The sequence below is a fragment of the Cinclus cinclus genome, chromosome 2 (genome assembly GCF_963662255.1).
Source record: "Cinclus cinclus chromosome 2, bCinCin1.1, whole genome shotgun sequence".
Lineage (NCBI taxonomy): Eukaryota > Metazoa > Chordata > Aves > Passeriformes > Cinclidae > Cinclus > Cinclus cinclus.
In genome coordinates this window covers 35,481,660-35,507,559 of record NC_085047.1, presented here as the reverse complement: position 1 = coordinate 35,507,559, position 25,900 = coordinate 35,481,660, and the positions used below count along the sequence as shown (strand labels likewise).

Sequence of the window (25,900 nt, the reverse complement as noted above, 5' to 3'; positions counted from 1 at the left end):
AGAATATATTGTTCTAAGTGTCATGCACACATGTTCCCTAGTCAAAAAGTGTTTTGTATGTCTGGGAGAGAGGAAGCTGGAGGAGTTACAGTCTCGTACAAAACATCTGAAGCAGGAAGATAACAAAGACTAGAAAACTGCTTTTGACATTTGTAAACTCCACAGATAATTCCTGCCTGATGAGAAAGTAGATTCCCCGATGGATACAGGTACAAACAAACAAATACATTTTGGAGAATATATACCCAACATCCTTCTCATCACTAAAATTGGCCTTTTAGATCCTTTTGAGTAGCACTGGAATAAAAACTGTTTCACCTTTACATCTTCAGCACTTAAGACTTAGTATAGTATGCTAGCAAGATAATGAACACATTTATAAAGCAAACTTTTTATAACCCTGATTTTTTACAGTACTAAGCCCTCTTCACCATGTAGAATAGGACATTGACAGTGCCACTTCATGCTGTGTTTCTCTCATTGGGGAAGTAACTGTCATGTCCTAGAAATGTACAATCACAACTAGAGGAACTTTCAAAAAGCTAAATTCTTCATGCCCATATTGCATGTTGGTGAGATCTAACATGGCTGAATGAGGACAAAAAAAAACCATACCAATGAGCTTTAACACTGTCCTAGGTTACAACCTAAAGATGTGCCCAAAAGTAGGTATTCCATCACCATCTGCTGAAACCAGGTGGGGCAGTGATCCTTATCTCTGTAGAAGATATCCTCTGCTGATGGGCCATCTGTTAAAAACAAGATGGAGCAGTGTTCTTCATCTTTTCCATGACCAGTCCTTCCTCCAGGAAGATATCTTCTGTTATTGGGCCATTGAGTTCCACTGCACAACTGATAAAATTACATCATCCCATTGGGAGATGCTCCACTGAGGGGATGGAGCCGAATATTTCCTACCTAGATAAAAACTGAGATTTTGGAACACCAAGGCAGCCCTTTCCCACTGGTTTCCAGAGGACAAGAGCTACCAAACCTTTCTGTGAGATCACTGCTTCAACAAGACCACTTCATCTGGACTGCTACCAAAACCCTAACTAGTGGGGTGTCAGGTTGTATTCTGACTGTCAGTGTTTTTTCTTTTGTACTATTACTAATTTGTACAATTACTATTGTATTTTATTTTTTTCTTTTTTCTTATTAAATTGTATTTCTGACTTGGAGCCTCTCACTGGTTTTGCTTTCAAACCATTACAAACACTAATGCTGCTGTCTTATCAGAAAGACTTCAGGAACAATCCTAGCAATGTACAGAAACAGTTGACTTTGCTCTTATATTTCTGCTGGTTATTTGGATCATTTAAGGGATCAGCAATGCTTCAGTTAGACAACACAGTCATCCAGGTAGCACAGCTACCTCTGAGTTCTGTAAGTGCCTTGTTTCCTAAATTTGTTTTCAGTGAATAAGAAATTTAAAAATCTTTACAGTTTGCATAATGATCTGCAAGCAGATGTTTAATTTGAAATAGAAAGTGACATCTGACAGCACAAAACCAGAACAGTAAAAGAGCAGAAACTGTCAAAAAAGCTACTGTATTCCTCTTCCAAGTTCCACCCCCATGCTTTCAGTTTCATTCCCAAGATTTCTTTTTAACACTAACTAAATAAAAAAAACACCTTATTTTGTCAATTTTGCAACCATGAGCATCCTGAGAGGTAGTGTATCTTCTATCCAGGTGTTTGGAGAGTTCATCATCTTCTCCCAAAGGGCAGTTTCATCTGAAGTAGAATCCATCCAATCTACTGTAGTTCCATAGCTTTTGCCTAGAAAAATGTCAGTTTTAACAGAAAAATTACTTAACATGCTTCAGAGTTAAGCGCAAATTTGCCTGCTCTAAAATGGTTATGAAACACTAATCTTAGAGAAATTAGGATTTTAGTTAAAAGTTAGTTATTTACTAGAGTTAATTAAAAAGCAGATAGATAGATAGGCCTTGCTGAAAATAATTAAAAGTTAGAAGTTAGTTAGAAGAAACCATAACTTGAGATAGTTATCTAAAACTGAAATAATTGATTGCCTGTCATTTTATGTTTGCTCAGCTGTGCTTGCAATGGGAAAAGATGAAACTAGTAAACAGGTCCAAAGACACATAAACAATTCCAACCAGAAACTTACTCCAAGTCACAAAGGGAGGGAAACTGGAGTTCTCCCAGAAGTCATTTGTATTGTCATTGATAGAAAAGGTCAAGAGCTCAGGGTGAGGAAGACCCAACTTACTGCCTCTTTTTAAGACCCCTTCCCATAAGAACGACCCCAGACTTAATTCAAGAAGCCAGCCTTGCATGCTTAATAGCCATTCAAGCTAATTACCATAGGATGTGAAGAATGGGAGGTGTTGCTATTATGAATATGCATTTGTTTGAAGCTTTTCTCAATAAATAGACTCCATGATCACCTGTAATTTTGCAGCGTAGATTAGGGGGTTACCTCACACTGCTGCCCAGCACTGAATAAATATATACTTTCTAACTTTAAATTGTCAGAGAGTCTTTTTGTCTGTCACAGTTCAGTATTGGTATTAGACCAATATTCATATTTTGCTAATTCAGTTACACCTCCTCAGGTACCTGACCTAGTGCTTTGGAGATCCAGTTCTACAATTTTACCCCTGAGCATTTATGTCAAATACAATTAATAGTAGTTTCACACAAATTTTGTCATCTTTGTCCAGATTTTTTCCTTTTTATCTTTGGTCTTTTTGTCACAATCCCAAGGAAGAAATGCCAATTGCCCATATACCTGAGAAGGTTTAACAATAAAACAGGTTACTGATTTTGTACTGAAATGCAACCTTGGATACTCTAAGATTCAAATTAATATTTACTATCCTAATTTGTAATTTAGGTTATGCTGGTGAACCATGCAAGAAATTAAATTTGTGAAAAGTTGTATGTTGCATTTCTTGAGAAGAATCCAAACACATCCTCCCCTCAGATCAGAGAGCAGAATAAAAGAGACAAATAGATGAATTGTATGCTTTTCCTGTTACTATATCTGCACATCTTACATTTCCCTTATGCTAAAAACTTGTTTGCATTTATAATTTTTCCTATTAGTATATTCCAATCTTATCCTTCATTCCTGATCTATCCTTTTATTTCCACCCACTGGTGTCTTTACCATATTTTTTGCATGACTAAGTTTGGAAGACATCAGATTTCAGGTGCAGGAAGAGCATATTCTCATACTTTAATCAGTACCAGACACAATATATGGCTGGACAAAGCTTTGTTTCTAGTATTTCTCCTTGTCAGTCATCCTAATCCTCCTGACAAAACTTCAGGACCTGTTCTGAAGAACAGGTACTTTACGGAATGAAACTGTTCAAGAGAAAAAGAAGACTTAAAGAGAAGAGAAGAAATGGAAAAGGGGAAAAAAAAAGAAAAAAGAAAGACTACTTTGTAAATTAAATATTAATGTGGTGATTGTCCAGTACCTGTTCCAAGGCCTATCCGGAGGCCTCCCAGAAAGTGGTTTGCTAGTCTGTTGTGATCCCAGACTGTGAGCTCTATGCAGGCTTCTTTTAAATCTTCTGGTCTAAAGCCATCATAGACCATGGTGTGGTTGAAAACCGGGTTTGTAGTTTTGGCAACCGTCCTTGTTTTCTGGCGACTTTTTCTGCTGGTGTCTGGAAGAATGGTACTTCAGGGAGAAAAAGCACTGTCAGTTTGCACTTGCACAGCATAGCCTGCATTAAACATACTGAAAATGCAAAAGCTGCTGAAAACTATGATCTGCATATTAAAATAGGACTGAAGATAAGGTGCTTTACAGAGATGGAGTGAAGGGTCATATTCTCAGCCCCTTACAGGAAATACTGGCAGCAGGTATCCACCCTTCTGCTTCAGAGGATGGAAGGGCAAGTGTCCTAAACCAGGACAAGCAAGTCAGGTGGGGAAGAGGCACAAGTGAGTTTATTTGCTGTGTTATGACTGATGATGCTGAAACATTTTGTTGCTGCCAGATATTTCCCCAACCATATTGTTATTCTTGTCTCTTCACATTTTCAGTCTGTATGTGGAAAGGAAGGGGGAAGAAATACAACTATGTATTCACATTATTACATTATTTCACGCTTCTGTCTCCTCCCAAAATTTGCTAAGCTAAACTGTGTTTTGCACAAACATGCTTTGCTTAAATGTGAATAAAAGCCAGAACAGTTTGAGTAGTCCTTCCACCAAGTGACTGAGAGACAAAACCAAAGTATAATAATGACACAGAAAGCTCTCCCAGTAAGTTTTACTTGGTGGTACTTAATTAGTATCTGGAAGTTGTAAACTATGCAGGACAATTTGCACTACAATAAAGAGGAAACAGAAAGCAATTCAGTGATCTTTTAATACGAATGTAGAAAAAGAAGATACAATTAGAAAGCACAATGGTAGCATTATTAGATCACCATGTTTGATGACTTCCACCACAATTCTTACCATTTAATAAAAGAGTTGAGCCTATTGCCTCTCAGAAGAGGAAGGTTATGGCATTCCTTCACCCAGATGTGGACCTCACCAGTAGACAGAGTCTTCTTTCCTGAAAAATAAAACAAAACATCTGCTTAAGCAGATGCCTTTTAAAGGTATTTTGTTTGATGCAGCAGTTCTTGCCCATTTGTAGAAGTGATATTGAGCCTGGACTTGTTATCTCACATCTTAATTCAACATTGCTCTCTGTACTCTGGAAGTTGAAATCTTCATCCCATCAAGGTACTGCAAGATGACATCATGTCTGCACTCCTACAATGACTTTTTTTCTGTAACAACTAAGCAAACACATGCCACTGGTCTCTTCTTCCCAAGAATCCTAAACATATCAGCTTGTCATCAGCCTATGTGATGTTAGCATTTATTGTTGCTTGTACTTTCAAATAAGCTCTTTTATGCTTTTAATAAATTTGATTCTTACTGACTGACCGTCTGTCTGGATTAAAGACCTGACCTGGCTTCACTCTTAGATTGGTCCACTATCTGTTGCCAGACAAGATTAAACCAAACTGCTATAAATTTCTGCTTTCTAAATACTTGTTGCTACTTCCTACATCTAATATTGCTTGAAATTCAGTGTGCTGTCATTGTTTAGCACTTCACAACATCTGCCTGATGATCTAGAATCTCCAAAATTATTGAGAAAACAGAATTTTGTTACATGTGCATATTACAAAACTTAGATTGTGACAATGAGGTAATTTCTTCCTCAAAGATCTCAAAATGGTCTTTGGAGTTCTTAACTGTATTCACAATCTGATTTAATCCTCTAGGAAGAAAACAGAAAGTTTTTATGCTGAAAGAAGCTGTCTGAAGTGAATGGCAAACATTAAATGAGGGGTTTCTTTAAATTTAAAGAAAAAAAAAAGACAAAACCTTGATGAACCTTGATGAAAAGGCTTGATGAACCAAGCAAAGCAGCAATGCTTACCTCCAATTGGATGTGGGACATACTGGAGGGCTAGTTTCATCTCCCCTCTGTTTTCTAGATTAAAAGTTATTGCTGAAGTCTGAAATGAAAAAAAAAAAATAAACCAAACATCTGATATTAAAATGGTGCTGCACTTGCTCCATATCCTCAGAAGACTCATTCCATATTTGGTTAACAAGTGTCTTCAGATTTCTGTTGCAGCAATATGACAATGAGAAACACTTTGAAATTCCTACTCCTTAGACTGTGAGAAAGTTTTCCGTACTATAATAGCTAGCTAGACTAAAAGACATCTCAGAAATGTATTTCTGTTTACTTACCAGTGTATAAGTAGTTATGATTATAATCAGCAGAAAACCCACAGAACACACAACACCAAGCCTAAATAATGACTTGGTTTTGCACTTACACAGTAGAAAATGCAAAACAGCCAACCTACCCTTGGCTTGAGAGGAAACCAGTTGATCTGCTTATTGGATGGATCATTCCAATTCCAAGATCCCAAATCCAACTCCACTTCACCAAGGAAGCTATTCCTCCCAAAGGTATCATTGTGCCAGACTGAGATATTGAGGCTTTGATTCTTTAGGAGCTCCTTCTCAATTTTATACTGCCAGGAAGAAATAAGGAAAAAAAAATTAAACAAGCTGAATTTTTACTAGTGCTGTGTCAGAAAGTGATACAGTTAGAAAAAAAAAAAAAAAAGTCTGGATTTATATGTCCATAACTGTCCACTTCTTCAATTCAGAAAGCAAACAAACCACAATAAAACCCAACTGTTTACTTTTTATTTCTACCATCTTAAGCTCATGCATGACTCGTGTTTGTTTACAAGATGTATAAAACCACCAGTGTTCTCAATGCTGGTTCCAGAGATCACTGCAGAGTCAACCTATCAATGGAAGCACACAGCCAGCTCTGAAGGGCAATCCCTCTCATGCTAATGTCTCTTTTGAGTGCAATTTAGATCTGTGCCCAAAACCCAAAGTTCCTTACACATACAGTATATTATATCTAGTAATAGCTCGATAAATACCCGCAGTATTTCATTATAGACTGGATTAAAAGTTTTCTTTTTGACAGAGGTCTTCCGTTTGCCCAGTCTGTATTTCTCTGGAAGCAGGTAGGTCTTTACATACCTAAAATTTAGACAGAATTGTTAGAAGGGTTAAAAAACCCCCAAAACCTAAAAAATCCAGACCCTCTCCAACTTCATCTTCAAAAAGACACAAGTATTTGTTTACAAAGTAAAAGAAATCCACTTGAGTAGACATTATACTACTTAGCTTGTATATTTAAGAATTAGTACAGCAGTGGTGATGTATAAACATCATCACTTTCTTGTAATATCCTTCTCCAGGGGAAAATCTGTTGGAATGTCTCCTTAGCACATGAAAATACAGAATATATACCTGCAGCAGGCCCAAATACCGTATTTATAGGTACTAATCCTACTGAAAACATATCAAAGTGGGATTTTGAAAAGGGACATCTGAAAAGTGGCATTTTAAAAGATAATATTCTTAAAGGTTTTAATTTTCCATGTTAATATATATATACACACCAATTTATAAGGGTGGTTCTATATTCAATCAGAGTAAAAACAATACCAAAAAACACAAAGCACATTATAGCCTCTTAATCTCTTTCTTGGATGGTTTACTCCAGCAGGTTGGAGAGGCTGGAGAACCCCAGCAGCTTTCATTTCCACATTAAAAGAAAAACTTCCATTAGAAAAGAAATGCATTCTTTGTACTTACGGGTCTGAACGCTGCCGCTTAACATCTGCTACTGCCAGGTCTTTACACTGGCAAATAAAGATGTGCAGCTCATTCAGCTTTTCCACAAAATCAATGGCAAACTGAATGTTCCCCTTCACATCAACACTGCCAAAGTCTGCACTGTAGATGCTCATTAGGCTGCCACTCATCTGCATCGTACAAGAAGAAAAATATTTTCCAAACATTGCATTTCACCAGATACTTCAGCATCAGGGTAGAAGTTGTACTCAGGATTCAGGCAGCAAAGAAATCAGCTGCATCTCTTTAGATGTAACAGTAAAATGTAATGGACACTACTATACAAGCTTCTCAGCAAGTATATTAATAAAAGAAAGATATTTGGAAATCAATGGTGTTAGGCCAGGATTCTTAGAGACAAATTTGAATGGGTTAACTGCATTGAGATAGAAGAAATTAAATTACAGGATGCTGTAGGAATGAAGACTGCCTGTGCTCACATCATGGAAATATTACTTCTAAATCTCCCCAGCAGATCTTCCTTGTAGAAAGCAGAGCCTAAGAGTTCAGGACAACAGACCTTCTCAAAATACTAACAAAAAAGATTACTAGATAAAGTCTATATGTCTGAATTATGTACCTAAGTATGCAATTAAATAAAACACTGAAAATGAAATACTAAATACAGAGAAGAAAGATGTGTGTATACATATATATACTTTATCTCAACATCCTTCCACAAAATTCTGTTTTTATTACTCAAAGTCCACATAAACCAATGACTTTTGGTAAGAGCTAGTTGACTCAACTACACACCTGATATACCAATAATAACTCCTGCTTTCACTTATTTCTCTCCCCTTCCTCCCTTTCTAAATGTTTGTTCTGTATGAATTGTTCTTCATTTTCAGCTACAAATGTAAGCTCTAAGGGTAAGATCAATACCTTTGTTCAGAGCCCTGAACAAGCACCAATATATTACTAGGAAAAAAAAATGAGATCTAATTAATTTTACTTTACTTGCTTCAGGCAATTCCATGCAAGGAATTATGTTATGTTCATATAACAGAAGTGGAAAGAGGGAGACAGAGATGATAAAGGAAGAAAGATAAGATGAATGAGAGAAGAGCCAAGACAACATTGGAGAAATTAGCAAAAGCAAAGTGCCATTAAAATAATGCTTTGGTTTACATACAGAGGATAAGGAGGCCATGCCAGAAGAGCTGCTAAGATTGGTTAGAGAGCTGGGACTCTTCTTGATTCTGCCAAAGGAATAACTGCTTTCTGATGCTGTATCTGTCTCTCTGTCATCACTCTATAAAAACATCACAGAAAGAAAGTCTGTGTACATTGTTTATAGTCACAAGGAAAATTTTAAAAAAACAAAACTAAACAAACAGAATTTTAATGCAGATTGAGACTCAGTGGAAGTCTGAATTTAAATTCCCTTGTAGTGCAACATGAATAATATTTCTTGAATTAGGTCATGCATTTAAAGTTGAAAGGGAGTTTTTCTGGTGAACAGCCTACACTGATAATTTTTGAAGCAGCAGTGCAACTAGGTTTGGGTGCTTGTTCTTTTGTCTGTTTTAAATCTCAAGTAGCAATGAAATATTACAAAGTTTATTGGGACAATTAAACTCGACTTCTCTGTGTCACTATCTCATGCACAACCTATGCAATCGATAATGCTCAGTTCTTTCACCAGCCCTTTCTGTGTCAGTTCTGTGCCTCTCTCTTAAGGGCGTTGGCCAGAAGGTAACATTCAGAGAACAGCAATGGATACAGTGAATGGTTTTTGCTAAGTCTTTCTTGCAAGAGGGCAAGCAGGGCTTTGCTTTTTCATGAGGGAATTGCAGCTTTTGTTTCCTTGGTCATTTTCAGGTTATGTACTCACAACCCCATTCTATCCCAGTGCTACCTCTGCACTAAAGAATTTATGCCCCTCCTACACAAGCTGTTACAGACAACTTCATCTTCCTGCTGTATTCCACCCAGGAACAATTTACAAGGTCCCCCCACTTCTTCAAACAGTTTTGAACTGATGCCATAGGTCTTCTAATAACAGATACAAGGTTAGTAAACAACAATTTCCACATGTATGAAGAGAATATATATATAAACATTTAGCATATAAAGACTTTTTGAATTTGTTTATGAAATCTGGTTATGTCTATTGTGTTAAGTAAAAGCAGACCAGAATTGTTCCTCTGTTCAGAGGTCAACAATATGGACTGAATAATGTCCAGCCTACACAGGGCAAAGCTTCTTGAAAGAAGATTGATTTGGAGAGTGCTCTTTGAGACTGCACAAAATAAACCCAGAGAGTGAAGTAACAGTTAAGCAGTGTGGATAATCAGTCCAGTTACCTGGACTCTTTGAAAGACAGAAAAATCCTAAATCTTTCTAAAGGGGAGGATATACAGTGATTAGACAAGGGGGAATTGGCTTTTTACTAACTGATTATAGGTTTAGATAAGATACTAGGAAGAAATTTTTCACTGTGAAGGTGGTGAGGCACTGGCTTAGGTTGCCCAGAGAAGTTGTGGCTGCCCCCACCCTGGAAGTGTTCAAGGCCAGGTTGGATGAGGCCTTGAGCAACCTGGTCTAGTGAAAGGTGTCCCTGCCCATGGCAGGGGGGTTGGAACTGCATGGTCTTTAAGGTACTTTCCAAACCATTCTGTGAGTCTTGTGATAGACAATCATAGATGTCATAGCCCTGACAATTCAAATTGCTTATCACTTTTAAACTTCAATGTCATTTTAGGAGATTTGACTATGGCCTCAGTGCTTATTCCATCATACCATGATGATGATAACAACAATAATTAAGCATGGCTTGCTGTTGGGAGTTCTGAAATTTTATTTGCACAGAGCTAATGGTCAGTTACCTGAAACTATAACATTTCAGAGATGGTGCTTACCTCTTCCTGTAAGAATGAGGGTACTGACTTGCTCAGTCCTTTGAGTTTTTCAGGGTTGGAAAACAGTTTATCAGGCTGTGAAGTCACTGTGGAAACTGAAAAGCAGTAATTCAAAAGGCTTCAAAAATATGTTTGTACATCAGAACAGTGAAATTCCGTAGCAGGATACAGTTAGAAGCAAACCATTTCAGATGAAACACATGCACATGCACAACCAGCTTGGATGCGAGGGGATTTTTTCCCCCATAGTACTAAGAGAAGTTATCATTAGGAAGAATAATCTATTGTGGCATTGTCTATAACAGTGACCAACATACTTTGACCAGAAATGCTGCTTGACATGAGGCAGCCTGGGTGCTACAAGCAAATTCTGATCAAAAGTGATGAAGAAAACATTGCAGATTTCCTTCTACATTTTCCTCCTAGAACAAGAATAGGCACAATTGTGCACTAACAACATCATCACTGACATTAGAATCATCATAATATTCTTAATAAGAAGTCAGCATACAAGCCAAACACTCTTTTGTTTACTCAGTCTATTTAACTGTGATAGGCAAATCTGTGTAATCAAGCAAAGTCTAGACCTGACCAAGGATGTTGCAAGTATTCCTACTTAATTATAAGATGCATATGTTATTATTTTTGCACTCTGTCTCTTTCATACATGCATACCACTACTGCAGCTCACTTCTGTGCTCTTTCACTGTACAAAACCTAATTGTACAAGATAGGCTTGCAAAAATCCAGTTTGCAGTAAGTTCACAATCCTCAGAATTTTTCATGCTCTAGCCCCATTTATATTTAATAGTACAAAGATTAACTGGATACACATTGTGAGATGCATCAATATCATGTGACAGAAAATGATTTGGCAACAAACAGCCAGCTACAGGAGCACATATTTCTTGCATAAAACGAAACACTGCACACAATGGGATTGTTTGCAAACTGAGTGAAGTTTTTGCCAAGCTTCTGATGTCAAAACTCATCTAGCGCTCAACAGACCAGTTACTGTCAGTATGCAATTAGAGGTAGTACTTAGAGCAAGTATCTAGTCCAAATGTGTTACTTATTAGTTGGTAAATAAAAAAAGTATTGTTAATGTATTAGAGCAGTTATTGGAGGAAAAGTCTCTCCAGTATCTGCTGGAAGAATCTTATTACTCACTTTCTGCTGCATTTTCAGTCCTCTCTTGATGCTGATCAGGTTTCGGACCTGCTCAGTGCAGTATTAACAGTCATTCAGCAGAACACTTTTGCAAGGTTATAAATAGCATCAGTGTACTTTATAAGTGGGATTTTTCTGTTTTTTTGGTGTTTTGGGGTTTTTGTACTTCCCCACACCCCATGAACTTTGTGATATTTTTTTTTCCTTCCAACAGTTAGTAGTGGTTTAGGTATTAGGCCTGTATGGCTATTACGGTCTGTTTTATTTTGGTGCATCATGGAGTCTTTCTGTTTATGCAAACATAAATTCAGAACTAGAGACATGGCTCAGTGGTGAACTTGCCCGTGCTGGGTTAATGGTTGGATTTGATGATCCTAAAGGTTTTCTCTAACCTAAACAATTGTATGAATCCGTTTCTGTGTTTTGCATTGCTGTTCTCCTTTGAGGAGCTGGATCATGACAAAATAAGAGTGTAATATAAGTGTACAGGCTAAAAAATCAGTCTTTTTGCTGTTCCAAAAGAACAGCCTTTTCAAGAGAACTTATCTTATTCCGCCTGTACAGTTATCAGTTTGGCTGTGAGTAATTTTTTAACTTCAGTCTTAACAAATTAAACTCAAATTTCCCCTGCTCTTTACAGGTTAGTCTCTACATAGTCACACTGAATGCCAAACAGGCTTTCAGTAGGGGTCTCCACTTGAAAGCAGAGTGCAGGATGGTGCTTAAGTCTTGTAACTTTACTGAGTGTTGTTGGTATCCTAATATGCTATTATTAGCATATTGCCCATTATTAGCATATGCCTAATTATCCTATTGATACTATGGGCCACTGGCATGCAAAATGCTTTAAAGCATCTAAAGCATAAAATAAAAAAATACAACTGCACACAACTGTTCTTTTAAAACTGTAGTGCTCCAATACAGTAAATAAACAATTGTATGCTATATTCCACCATATTCAATATTATTTGATAGTTTTCAATTCTGTTTATTTTGACACGTTCTTGGAGCAGGTTTTCTTTTTATTTTTTTTTAGATTCAGAATTTCTAAAGGTATATAGAAAAGAATAATTGTAAGGCATCTGTAATACATTAATGGACTGATGATGATCAGCAGTAACTGATCTAGAAGTTAATTTATTACTTAGAATAATGCTACTTTATAGGACTAAGGCACAGATATTAAGAAAGGTTCCTTTCTATCTGATGTATTCTAAAGAGTGTTTTGCTCTAGCAAAAGTCATCTTGGATCTTACAATGCAACAGACAGACAAACTTAATATTTACTGAAGCCAATTTCTTTCAGCTGGACTTGTATTCAAGGCTCCCTATGATTTCAGTAACTCATAGGCTGAATGACTGAAGGCCAAAAGAATACACTCATAAGTGGTACAGTTTCTACAGATACAGGAGTATATAAATAGATTCCTTAAGAATAAACACGACAACAGAATTCCACAAAAGCTTTTCAGCCATGCTGAGGCCAACCAAATCTAAAACCACAATATAATTCTTGGTTAGAAAAGAAAAATCACTAGCAAACAGAGGCCACTGAAAAAGCAATAAACTTCCATGCAGACACAAATTATATTTACCATCTTCAGCACTAAGAACTAATTCTTCCTTTGGTTTATTTATTTTTTCTTTATCTGTGCAGGAAAAAATAACACAGTTAGAAACTTTGTTATTCAGTATAAAATGGATGGCAATGATAATCACAGAACTAAGAATAAGAGGACCAAAACCACAGACAAACCCAGAGAGGCTTTTATTTAACATTCTACCTCAAAGGCTACATCCAAGCAGGGGCCTCATGGTGACATAGTTTCTATCAGCGTGTTGTTGCAACAATGTTAGTGCACACCTAAAACCTAGAAACTGGTTAGAAGCAAGCAGTAGCATAAGTAGAATTAGAAGAACAACTTGCCAGTATCTTTCAAAAATCCACATCTCCATACTTCAGTTCCTTACAAATGTAAGTTCAGTTTGTGTCTTTCCCATTAGACATCAGCATGAAAACACTCAGGGGCAGGGTGAAGTGAGACAGGAATAATAATTAAAAAAAAAAAAAAAAAAAAACAAACAATCAAAGGAGGCTACTGAGGGGAAGCTGGGAATTCATTTTAAGTATAATATTATCTCACTGTATTCTCTTAAAGTAAACTTGATCTATTTACTGCTAAAATACACAGGTGGACCATTACTAAACTGAGTTTTTCATGCTTTCATTGTCTACTTATTTGACCCAAGCCAGCAACTAGGAGGCAATGACAGTAGTTGCTCATTACTGTTTTGGGTAATTGTCAATCCTTTCACAGTTGAAAAGCTATCCAGGAAATAGTTAATCACTGATCAACACAGTGCACTCCTGGAAGATGCCTGCTTCACAGACCAGCCTTGTTCCAAGATTAACACCAAGAACTGAAAGTTAAACTGTATGAGAAAAGAATCTGGTTCCAAAATATAACCTCCATACAACTTATTGAGAAACAAAAAGCCACGACTTGGCAAGGCTCTATGGACGACCAGCATGAACACATTTAAGCCAAACTGGGGGTCATGGGAGACACACACGAGCTTTGTTCTCACTTGAGGTGGCTGATGGAATGTCCTCTAGACTTTTGGAAGGCTTTTTCCTATCTGCACTCCTTTTCAAAGCCATCAAAACAGGGTTTAATTCTTCTTCACCACCTGTTATGAGATAAAACACATGAACACTGCACACACAGACAGGCTATTACAAGCAAGTTAATGAAGAACCAAACACAGGTTTCCCATGAGAATCTATTTTGACAGTCAGCAGAGACAGTGAACATTCAATGAAAATACAAGAGAAATCCAAAATAAAATAAACATCTAATTTTAAGTAGCCATTTGTGCTCTTAAAACAACCTCAGTCATCAGAGCAGACAAGTCTGACAAGTGGTTGGACAGACAAGTGATTTGCCCTGTGTAGGTGTAGGTCTATCTTTACTGACTAATAACAGTGTTTGAAGCAATTATTGCACTCAGCTGGTTAAAATTAATATAGGATAAACTCAGATTGTAGCCATTTTGTAACCAACTTTTAATGAATCAGCACAAAAGAAAATTTTAGTTTTTCCCTTTGTACAAATTTGTCTGTTATAGTCTTTCCACAGTGAAAGTAATTTTGTTTCAATGCCAGAGTAACCAAAAAACCTCAACAAAATCAAAAGCAAACAAAACTAACTAATCAAAACCACAAAAAACCAAACACCAATTCCCCACACACACCCAAAAAAACCCCAATAAACAAACAGACACCAACGAGCTGTGAATGTATTTGGAACCCTGAAGTTATGTATTAGACTCCAAAAGTAGAATCAAGACAGACCTAGCTCCTTCAGAAATCTTTAAGACTTTCTTTCCTCCCTATCTCACTTTCCTCCCCCTCTATCAACCAATCACATCATTGCTGCCTGTAATCACGGGTGAAACCAAATGACATTTGATTTTTTTCTCACTTTTTCTTCACTTATCTTTAGTTTTCACTGACTTTTATTGGAAACTCACTTTCAAAAGAGGCTTGGATGTAAGTTGGCAGACCCCGGGAACTTCATATATTTCTCAGATTCTCCAGGAGAATAAAATATTCCCAGTTTCTCAGTATGAGGCTAAAAAGGTTAAATTATCTCCTGTACCTTAAGATCTTTGATGAATATCATACACTACACATTGACTAGAACTGCCATTTAACCAAATAATGTGAATCCTGGTAAATGGATCTCTTCATTTATATGGCCATTTTTCTGTGCAACAGGCAGCAATGCTAAATAAAACAGCAGAGTATTGGTATTACCCTTATATCCAGATATTCCACTAATAAGTATTTATCTTCAGAGACTAGCCAGTCAAACTAAAGAATAAACCAAATGAGCCACTGATTTTTTTTCCTCTTTTAATCCAGTATATTTGAAGGGATTACTAGGCTGAATGTTACAAATGTATTAATTTGAAGGCAATGCCACATGGGATAAGAAAAGTGTAAATCACAAAGACTGAATTGATCCATGCTGCTAAACTATCCTTACCAAAAAAGGCTTACCCAAACAAGTCTGTTAAACCCTTTCCAACCAGACAACTTAATTAGTTCTCCCCACCCCTCCCAAGCAAATATCCAAATCTCTCAATTAAGAAAGTATCACAAAGACTTTCCATTAATATATTTCAAGCTGGATACAAAAAAAAAAAAAAAAAATATTGTAGCCATGTTTTAACTTAGCACCATGAATTTTAGAAATCAGATAGCTCACGAGTTGAACTTTCGTTTCCAGAGTGGGAATCAGAGTTTTCATCTGAAAACTTGGATCCCAAATTTAAGTTGTTGCCTTCCTCTTCATTGTTATCCTCATGCTGAGACATTTGGCAGAACTGAGCTGCTTTTGGCTGGGGGTAGTTGCTCTCATCTTTAAGTGGTGTACTTGCTCTTCTGAAATTCACCAGTGCTTGAAATTCTGAATTCTGTTCAGAAGCCTCCAAGAATGTGCTTTCATTCATCCCTTTTTCATTTATCCCAAATGATTTGATTGCAGCCATACTGTTCTTGCCTTCCAAGGGATGAAGATAAACAGGAACCATTATTCTCTCTCCCATTTTGTTAATAGCTCCATCTCTTTTAAAACCAGAAGCTTCAATTTCACTTACTGCTAGATCATTAACTGAGGCTTTGACATATTTTTCTTGTGCTCCCTCTTTGAGAACTATCTTCATTTGTGTATCATAACTACTTAGGGCATTGTACGGCTGTGACCTTGTCATGAATAGAGTCTCTTTTTCTGATGGAAATGTATGATCCTCAAATTCTTCTTGCTGATATAAATCTTTGGATATTGGATATGAAACTGCAGATGCTTCATAAAGAAGTTTTTCTAAAGAGTGACTTAATTCAAATTTTGCAATATTTGAAACAGAAGTTTTTTCTATAGTTTCTTGTATTTCTTGAGGGTGATCACTGTCTTGTTGATGTGGAACATGTATACCTACACTAGTCTGTATTTTATCATGAATTTTCATATCCATATTTTCCAGCACAGAAGCTGGTGTTTCAGAGACCTCTTTTGGTGAATTCTGAAAATTAACATCAGACCCTCTATATCCAGTGCTGGACAGTGCAGATCTTTCTGTGGTCTTACCAATTCCCTGCAGCAGATCTTCATTATGCTCATAGGCTGTGCTCATGGCTTTCACCTCAGCAGTCCCCTGTACTGTGCTGTCAGCATGTTTAGGTTTAGGACAGGGTGTTTCAGAGGCCTCCTTCAGCATCCTCTCTATAAGAGAGCTCAAGCCACTGGCCTTGGATGGGGCTACAGACTTTTCTATATTCTCAGTGATTTCCTGAGGTATCTCTCCACCATGCTCATAGGTCATGCTTTTAGCTTCCACCTCCAGAGTTCTCTGTACTGTGCTTTCAGCATGTTTTGATTTAGGAGGGGGTGTTTCAGAGGCCTCCTTCAGCAGCTTCTCTAAAGCAGAACTCAAGCCACTATCTGAAGAGGGGGCAACAGACTTTTCTATTATCTCACTGATTTCCTGCAGCACCTCTTCACCATGCTCATAAATCATGCCTTTTTCTTGCACCTCAGCAGTTCTCTGCACTGTGCTGTCAGCACGTTTGGGTTTAGGAGGGGGTGTTTCAGAGGCCTCCTTTAGCAGCACCTCTAAAACAGAACTCAAACCACTGGCCTTGGATGGGGCAACAGACCTTTCTATAGTCTCACTGATTTCCTGCAGCACTTCACCATGTTCATATGTTGTCCTTCTAACTTGCTCCTCAGCAGTCCCCCATGCTGTGCTGTCACCATGTTTGGGTTTAGGAAGTGGTGTTTCAGAAGCCTCCTTCAGCAGCTTCTCTAGAGCAGAACTCAAGCCATTGTCCTTGGGTCCAGCTACAGACTTCTTTATGGTCTCATGTACCTCTTCAGGCTGACCAGTAGCTTCTTGGTGTGCTGATTCTACACTGCAGTTAGTTTGTGATACACTATTCAAGTCATCATATGTTTTCATTCCCACCCTTTTGTATTCAGAAGGTTGAGATACAAGGGTTTCTTCAAGAAGGTTCTCCAAACCAGCTTGAAGCCTCTGAGAACCCTCAAGAGTATCATCCTTTTCTGCTGCCTGATATTGTAGATACAAAGGTTCAAATTCCCTAAACAGTTTTCTGAGACTTTTTCTGTTCTCATGCTTATCTGTTGATGACACATTAACTTGTCCTGTACTCTTGCCTATTTCTTCTCCTTGATCAACAGAAAAAATATGACTGTCTTCCCCTGTTCTCTCAAAGACCTTGCATGGATTTGACTGAAAACATGTCCCTTTTAAAATATTTTCTTTTGGGTTTAAGCTACATGATATTTCAGAGGCTTCCTTTTCTAGCTTCTTTAGACATGATTTAAATATATCAAGCTCACCCTTAGGTAGAACAACTTTATCCACAGTCTCTGCAACTTCTTTATCCAAAGGAGTAGTCTTGTTTTCCTCTTTTTCTATAGGTAAATATAGTTTATCACCTACTACTGTCTCCTTTAAAGCATCTTTATCACCAGGTGACTGGAGCTGCAAGGATACATGATGATCTTTTGATGAAATAATGCTTTTTTCTCTAAGTTCTCTAACTTCTTGCTCTGGAAGACCCATCTTTTCCTGGGATTTTGAGATAACTGGTCGTCTGTCCAGCTGGAGAGGGTCCGTATTTTTTGCGTGTGTCACATTCAGACCTTTTAGGATAGGAGATCCTACAGACTTTTTGCGTACCACAGAATCTAGTTGCTGTATTTTTTCTTTCTCAGATGTTTGGGCTTGTTGTTGAATTAACCCTTGCTTGTTCACATTATCTCTACCTTTTTTATCTTCCTTTGATTTTCTTTCATAGGTAATTGATCTAGTACTGTTTGGCAAAGAATCATCTTCCCTGCCAATGCTGCTCTGGAATTTAACTCCAGTATCCCAGAAGTTTCTCAGACTCTGGAAGTGTGAAGGATCTAAAATTTGATTCGTGGACTTTTCATTCATCTTTTCTTTTAAAGACAAAACCTGGAAGCTGGGCTTCTGTTGGGAAGAAGCAGTGGCTTTCTCTTTAAGAGTTTCCTTCTCATCTTTATCTTTGCTTTTTGAGGAAGCTGAAGTAACACCAGCTCTGGGATTCAAGTTACGGGCTTTTAGGAGTTCTGTACCTTCACAAGCTTCATCAGATTGAAGTGTCCCTCCTGGCTTTCCAAATGTATGGCCTGCTCCACATTCGAAAGACTGGTGACTTTTGTTTCTTGAAGCCTGGCTCACACAACTTAGTTCAGGACTTCTTAATGTATTCTTGCTCTGATCATGCAAAGCCTTAGGTAGATACACTGCAGATTGTTTGAGTTTGTCACTTTCTCTGAGACCTGTCAGTGCACGGCCACCTGATGCATCAGCATTAATACTAACTTCTTTCCCTCCATGACTGGGGATAGTTTGATCCCTTTCCCAGAATGCTCTGATCTCCCTTATTCTTCTTTTTTCTTGTATTGCTTTCTCCGATTCACATTTCTGAGCTGGTAGCTTTTGTTCTTGATGTTCCAAGAGATTTGATTTTTTATTTTGTTGTTTGATTTCTTGACCATGTTCTTTTTCTTCAACTCTTGTACAATCAAAATCAGTCAGCAATTTATCATTTTGCTTTTCATTTGCTTCCCCAGTCTTAGGCTTCACCCTCTCCTTTATCAGCTGCACGTTTTCTAAAGTAAAGGATGTAGATGAAATAGTGCTCTGTTGTTTAATCTTTTCAAATGGTCTCTCTTCTGTATCTTCTGTTTTTTCATGCATGCCAGGCCCACTGTGTTCTGTAGGAAGAACTGCTGTTCTGAGTGACACATCCACCACCTCTCTGGGCTCCCTGCCTTGGGACTTCATTGATACAAGTTCCTTATCTTCAGTACTAGAACTTCTCTTAAACCACTCTAAAACTTTTGGTACAGATTCATCATCCACTTTCGTGAGTCCATCAACATGTTTTCCAGGTTTGAAAGTGGTTTTAGCATCTCTCTCCTCAACAAGATCAGGCTTACCTTGTTGAAGACTTGTAGAATTGGTACTGGACACCTCACACGCTTCTGTTTCAGCAGAAAGTTGATGTCCATCTACAATGTAAACAAACTTATCAGAGTTATGAATCAGATATATGACTAAAAATGTTTGGTCTACCTAGAAAATTCTCCGATTTTTTTAACTGCTAGTGGAGAAAAGAGTTCTCTATCCTTGTGATTTTGGAAAAAAACATGGGCAATAGAGTGAGAAAAATTCCTGCTCTGAGACATCCTACTGGAATCATTGCTTTTCAGGGTACAAGCTAAGAAGATGAATTAAACCCATTCTTAAAGGAAATGCCTTCAGTGAAGGGAGGCTGTGTGTGACACATGCATAGAGGATGACAATCCAGCATATTTGTGTTTAGTCCCATAAGCAACCCCTAAGTCACATCTAAATTACTCCCAAGGACAACTGACAGCACTACGCTAAAATACTATCCACAACAGAGGTGCCTATACTGGCTCTGATAAGATTACCAGTAGGAGATCATAAAAGTATTTTAAAAAATTGATTATTTAATTCTGCAGTGGCACATTCCTGCAGTAGCAGATTCCTACTACTGTTTCGTAGCTGTTAATTGTTAGGTTGAATGCACATTCTATCCTATCTTATTTCATTCTTCATTTCTATTAGACTCTTACCAGTAAAGTTTTTGTGTGACTCTGATTCATGGCTCAAGATCTGGTTGGATTTTTTTTCATGTGTCTCATCAACACTCTGTTCATAATTGCTGTTCGACAGGATATTACTTGAGGTCTTCTGTGGAGTTCCAAGTTTCTTGGTAGAAACTGTATTTGTCCGGAAGCTTTCACTCACCGGGAAGACTGATCGGTTACTGTCACAAGGGCTGGATGCAGATGTGTCTTCTTCTAAGCCATCTATTATTTTCATTTGTAAAGTTGATGAATAGGTTCCCAAGGGCTTTGCAGAAGAAATTTGCTTATCCCCAAGTGAATCTGATTGAACAGCATAATTTTCAGTACTCTTTTTTTGGTCAGGTTTTAAGATACCATGCTCTCCGTTTTCTTTACCATGGTGCAGCTGTGGGCTTCGCAGAGGTTTTCCTTTATCTGAGCTAGATGAAAACCTCACTTGTTTCAGTTTTTCCAGTGAATTTTGTGTGGAGTCTTCTGCTCCTTCCGTAAGAGAGTTCTTCTTACCTTCTCCTTCAAAAATAGTTGCAGTAGAAAGACCATTTTTTTTCTGGACATCTAACATCTGACTGACCCGAACTTCTGAGTCAGTGGAACTTGAGCTTGAGCTACGCTTCAGAATTCCCCTGGGTGGGGTACCAATGCCATTAATCCTCTCAGTCTGCTTGGTTGGTTTGGGAACAAGGTCTTCTCTTTGTGATACAGAATCTGCTGCTTTGTGAATTAGTTTCCTAGCTTTTGGGACAGGACGCTTAACTATTTCCTTCTGTGATTCATCAGTAAGTTCTACAGAAGGCTTCTCAGGTTTATCTGTTTCACCATTTTGTAAATTAGATTTAGGTGGGCTGTCTTCTGAGAGTGAACAAATTTCTGTAAGACATAGAAGACCTCATGAGTTTACATGACATTTGCCAGTATAAACATAAAGATATGACAGCGCAGATCTAAAATGCAGTGATTATACTGGTTTATTGAAAACAACTGCAGCAAAGTAATTTTACATAGGTGTTTCATTTACATAGGTGTGATTTCATTTTTATGTAATAGAAATTTTTAGCAAATTAAAAGCCTCCAGTTATTTCTTATTTTAGAAACATTAACTATTTAATGATACCAAAGAGAGCACACCAAGTTTTTTATCAGCATTATTCCTGCAAGGGACAAAGTTTGTAGGGAAGGGCAGCTTTTGAATACACATACACCTCTTCAGTGTCAGAACATAAACAGCAACCTACAAAAATGGAAAGTGGCTATTTCAACAGTCATATGGAACAAGGCAAAAGCAGAAATAATCTCCTGGCAGGGAGATGAAGGGTTTTCTACTCCTACTATGCAAAACTTTCCTTTTCCTGTTAGCATGCTTCACAACAGAGACAGGAGAGTAAGAGCCACATATGACTCTAAATTACAACTTGAAATGCCTGTATTGTGATATGCAATCACTCATCAGCTTGCTTGCAGAAAATACTGCTGGAAAGGGAGGATAATAAACAGGACTATGGAAACAAAGGAGAAAAGTATGAACCAAAGAGTAGAACTAGGCTGCTTCTGTCAAGCTAATTAGCAGCAATGACGGAAAGGTCAAAAAGACAGCTATGCCAAATTCAAGAAAATTTCACTGTCCTCTTGTCAGCAATTCAGCACAAGCAGCCCTCTCAGATGGTGTGCTTAGTAATGACTAGAACTATGAGTAAAAGAAAGGAAGCAAAATCAATTTACTCATGTCTACCATCATTTTCTGAGTATATCCACATGCTTTAGATGAGGTTTGAAATAACCTAGTTGACATCTTCCAATAGTTAAGACAAAAAATGCTTTGATCTCTTTCAGAAAGAAGCAGAAAGAAGCAATGAAAGTAAAAATAATTTCCATATAAACCTAAAGGAAATTCACAGTCATCTGCTAAACAAGTACATTTACCCTTCTTTGACAGCTGAGGTACAATGGCTGGTCTGTCCTCTGATTGCTCATTGTTCAAGTTATCATCTGATGCAGTGGAATTAAATGGGTTTCTCCTTTGCTAAAAAAGGAACAAACATTACTGTTTCAGTCAAATTCTTAAATCACAGAATAGACATAAGTGCAGTGATTTCCTCCATCCCAATAATCTATCAGCAGAGAGTCTGAAGGCATACCTCTTAAATTGGATACATGACAAAAAACCTAAAGAATATGAACAGGAAACTATCAAAGTGCCAGCGATAACCTCATCTTCTTTTGAACTCACCAACAACAGATAAAAGCTACCACTTAAAGACACTTAAGAATTCCAAGTTCTTGCAAATTAAATAATTTTATTTCTAATTCTGTGATGGTAGTCAGAGCAAGTCAATCACTTACAGTGGTTGAACAGATTGGAAATAATGTTAAGAGAAAACAGCCACCAATTACAGGTTTAGCAGCACTTTAGGGCTGAACCTTTAGTGGCTCTCATTACCTCCCTCCAAAACAAATTTAAAAAATACTCATTTTTTTACAAATTTTCATTTTTCCTCAAAGCTTTACTTATGTTTACCACTGAAGTAAATAATTTTCACTGTATTCAGTATCAGTCATACCCTTACTGATGAGACTGTTGCCTTAACAGGTCTTTCCTCTGGTTTATTTAACACAGGCGTTACTTCTTTGGAACTGCAAAAGAAAATTATATAACATCTTCAGCAAACAGGACATTACTTTAAGCCTTTTTGGAAAAGCAAAACAAAGATCCACTCAAACATAAACAATTGGCACCTGAGTTTTTCTATTTAGCCTGTACTCATCAGATTTAGAATAAAAGCTTCTTCCTATAGCAAAGGAGATACTCTTGCTGCTTTGTTTCCTTGCAAAAATGTACTTACTTGTTAAAGAATACAATACAATACAATTCTACTTGGCATGGCAGAAACCGTATTTTTGATACATTTTAGATGTCTGAGCAATCTTTATAAAAAATAAACATAAACATATATTTTATATTTACTATAAATGTAGCAAATATAGCTACTCTCCAAACAATATCAGTGCTGCCATCTCCATCCTTGTCCTACATTTGTACTGCTAGGACTGAAATCAAAGTGGAGGAAAGTGCCAAAATCTGATCAAAAATAGAGTTTTGCAAAGTGTCAAAATCAGAAAAAAAATAGAAAAACCCCATCACCACTATAGTAAAGATGTGGCACATCACAGATGACAACATCATCCCTCAGAGTTACATTTTATAAGCTATTCTTTCAACTGAGATGTATAAATTCTTTTGATTGATAGCATAAGTGAAGTACATTATTACTTGTGATAAGTATAGCCCAGATATGGAGAAATTAAAAGAGCTAGAAGCAACAGCTCCTGTATTACTTAGAGAAATATTTCATCTACTTGCAGAATAACACAAAGTTTTTTCCCAAATCAGAATTTTAATCTTTGAGTTTACCAAAACAACTCTGATTCAAAAAAGTATTTGGTTTCTGAAGATGGATGTTACATGTGGATTTCAATATGGTCTTCACATAACAGCCGTATTCAGTATCCTAATTTCATATGAAAAACAGTGACATTAACCAAGATACAGGATTATGATTTTGGGGTGGGGGAACAGGGTGAAGCACAAAAAGAAATTATATTTCCAGACAGGAAATATATCTCAGGCTAGGAAGGAAAGCATCTCCTATGTTTTTCCAATATAGATGTACAAAGAGATTCCAAAACTGAGTATTTCTTTGCTCAATAATCTTTCTTATGTGTGGAAAGGTTTAAGGGTGGCAAGCAGAAGAGCCACAAGGTGTCTCAGAACAGAAACAGCATCCACCTCTCATCAAGTTCCAGTTTCATCTCCTTGCATTGACAAATAGTCTCTCCAGTCTGATTATTGGCACCAGTCTGCCCTCCTGAGCGGGAGGACAACTTTCCCGTCTTCTCCAGGGTGCACAGTTAAGCTCAAAGTTTAGGGAAGAAAAAAATCCCAAAACACTCTGATAACTACCTTTGAAAGTCTATTTGCCCTTGGACCGCTAAGTGTGTCTGAGCAGTGACATCACTCACATTTTGCAGAAGGAAAAACATAATTACAGTGAAGAAAAAAATGACCATAGTGAGCATTAAAGGCGTTCAACACTGCCTTTAAGCAATATACCACCATGTATAGCAACAGAGGGTTTAAGGTATGAGCCAATCTTGTGATGGAATCTATCTCAGGGGTGAAAAATTAACTGTTCGTACATTTTTTAAAGACAGTAACTGCTGCAGCCTCTTACATGCACACACCAGATTACTAACAGATTACTATTGTTATTTCTACTATTTGCTGATCCCAAGTAAAAAAAAAAATTGTTACTCAAAGAGTGAATTTCTGGTTTCTTTTCCAAAATATCCTTTCACATTATGGTTTTTAACCTTAGTTCTAGTATAAGTGTGAAGAAAGACACACATATAAAAGAAACTACAGAAAATGGAGTTTGTCGTCTTTCTTTTATAAAGCACTTGTGGTTTTGTTTTTGACAGCACCACACCTGTACGCTCCTGCATTTTGTGTTTTCTCTGCAACATCTACTATTGAACAGGACAATCATGATTTTTGTTTTTAAGGTTTAGGTCCCAAATACTGCAACCCCTCACTCATTTTTAAGCAAGGAAAATACTGTTAAGCACCCTGAGCTGCAAGAAACTGGTAAGATGTAGACTTCAATGTAAACATTGAATGTAAACTTCAATGCAGTTTTTACAAGTGGAGAGGTAACTTTGTGTGTGAGTTCAATGAAACATAATCTCACAATCTTGAATGCACTGCTTCTTTGGATTTACCATAGAATAATTAAAGATTATTAACTTGGTATTATGGCATTACATACTGAAAACCCTGGTCTAAATAAAGCAAAGCAAAAGAACAAAAAACAAAACCAAAAAAAATAAACCCAACCAACCAAACAAAAAACCCAAACAAAACAAAACACACACACTCACACAAAGAAAAAACAAAAAACAAAACAAAAAAATACAAAAAAATACAAAAAAAACCCCAACCAACAGCCAGGATCCTATAAGTTTTACAAAAAGGGTCTGAAAATGGGTTTACCCACAACCCATATAGATAAGAAAACTGAACAAACAGTTCCCAGATATGATGCATTCACAAGGCTAATCTGAAAGTGTGTAAAGCGAAAGTGACAGATTGAAAAAGGCTTTAACAATTCTGCACTTCAGCTTGGAATAATGATGTGCCAAGAACCACAGTGAAGGCCCAAGTCCCATACAGACTGAGGCAACAAGGCAAAGGAAGAAGCAAAGCTAGAGAAAAGGGTTACAGATTTGCAGGCATTGTCAATACATGGATTTTAAAAGTCAGGGCTTTTGTGCAAGTTTTCCACTTGCTGAACTTCAGGACCCCCACTTGCCACCTGTTTAATGTTGATTAAGAATAATTTCTAGTTTAGGGAAGAAAACAACTTACAAACCTTCACTTGAAAGGCAGCCCTCCTTTTTTGAGATTCAGCCTATAGACAGATGGCATTACTGGACAGAGATAATATTTACAGTGTGACTCATTTTGGAAAGCTCATTCTGTTCAAGGTTACACCTTCAAAGACATTTCACACACCTGCCCTGTTAAGCCTCTGGTATGCAAAAAAATTATCACAATGATATACAACTCAAGAAAGAAATAATTCATAGCTTCATTATGGAATTTAGATATTTGGGGTGTGGGGATAAATGTCACCACTAATTTTAGGAATATTGTTGCTCCACCTAATATAGCAGCACCCTGATTCAACAGTAGCTGAACTGGCTCCAGGGTTGGATTTTATCCTCATTAGTTTCCAAATAGACCTACCAGAACTAAACTTCCTTTACACTCAGTAAGAATTGTTTTGCTTTAAGAACAGGATCCAGAAGAAAAGTACTCTGAGTAATTTGTTATCACATAGCTTC

At 37.2% G+C, this 25,900-nt stretch overlaps 1 protein-coding gene across 2 annotated transcripts in view; it reads right to left on the bottom strand.

Annotated features, from left to right (window-relative positions):
* Positions 1–492: 492 nt before the first annotated feature.
* Positions 493–25,900, bottom strand: part of SYTL2 (synaptotagmin like 2) — a 54,629-nt gene continuing 29,221 nt past the window's right edge. Inside the window, exons 5-21 of one of the 2 annotated variants that reach the window (XM_062487494.1) lie at positions 22,558–22,630; positions 21,920–22,019; positions 19,988–20,869; positions 17,693–19,396; positions 13,854–13,955; positions 12,860–12,913; positions 11,265–11,312; positions 10,095–10,189; positions 8,366–8,485; positions 7,192–7,361; positions 6,468–6,570; positions 5,871–6,041; positions 5,432–5,510; positions 4,450–4,549; positions 3,456–3,661; positions 1,636–1,782; positions 493–749 (exon numbers count right to left, since the gene is read on the bottom strand). In XM_062487494.1, coding sequence (XP_062343478.1) covers positions 1,637–1,782; positions 3,456–3,661; positions 4,450–4,549; positions 5,432–5,510; positions 5,871–6,041; positions 6,468–6,570; positions 7,192–7,361; positions 8,366–8,485; positions 10,095–10,189; positions 11,265–11,312; positions 12,860–12,913; positions 13,854–13,955; positions 17,693–19,396; positions 19,988–20,869; positions 21,920–22,019; positions 22,558–22,630 — 4,153 coding nt within the window. In that variant the 3' untranslated portion in view covers positions 493–749; position 1,636. Of the gene's footprint in view, positions 1,783–3,455; positions 3,662–4,449; positions 4,550–5,431; positions 5,511–5,870; positions 6,042–6,467; positions 6,571–7,191; positions 7,362–8,365; positions 8,486–10,094; positions 10,190–11,264; positions 11,313–12,859; positions 12,914–13,853; positions 13,956–17,692; positions 19,397–19,987; positions 20,870–21,919; positions 22,020–22,557; positions 22,631–25,900 lie in introns of both variants that reach the window. The other variant, XM_062487496.1, reaches the window with a different exon arrangement.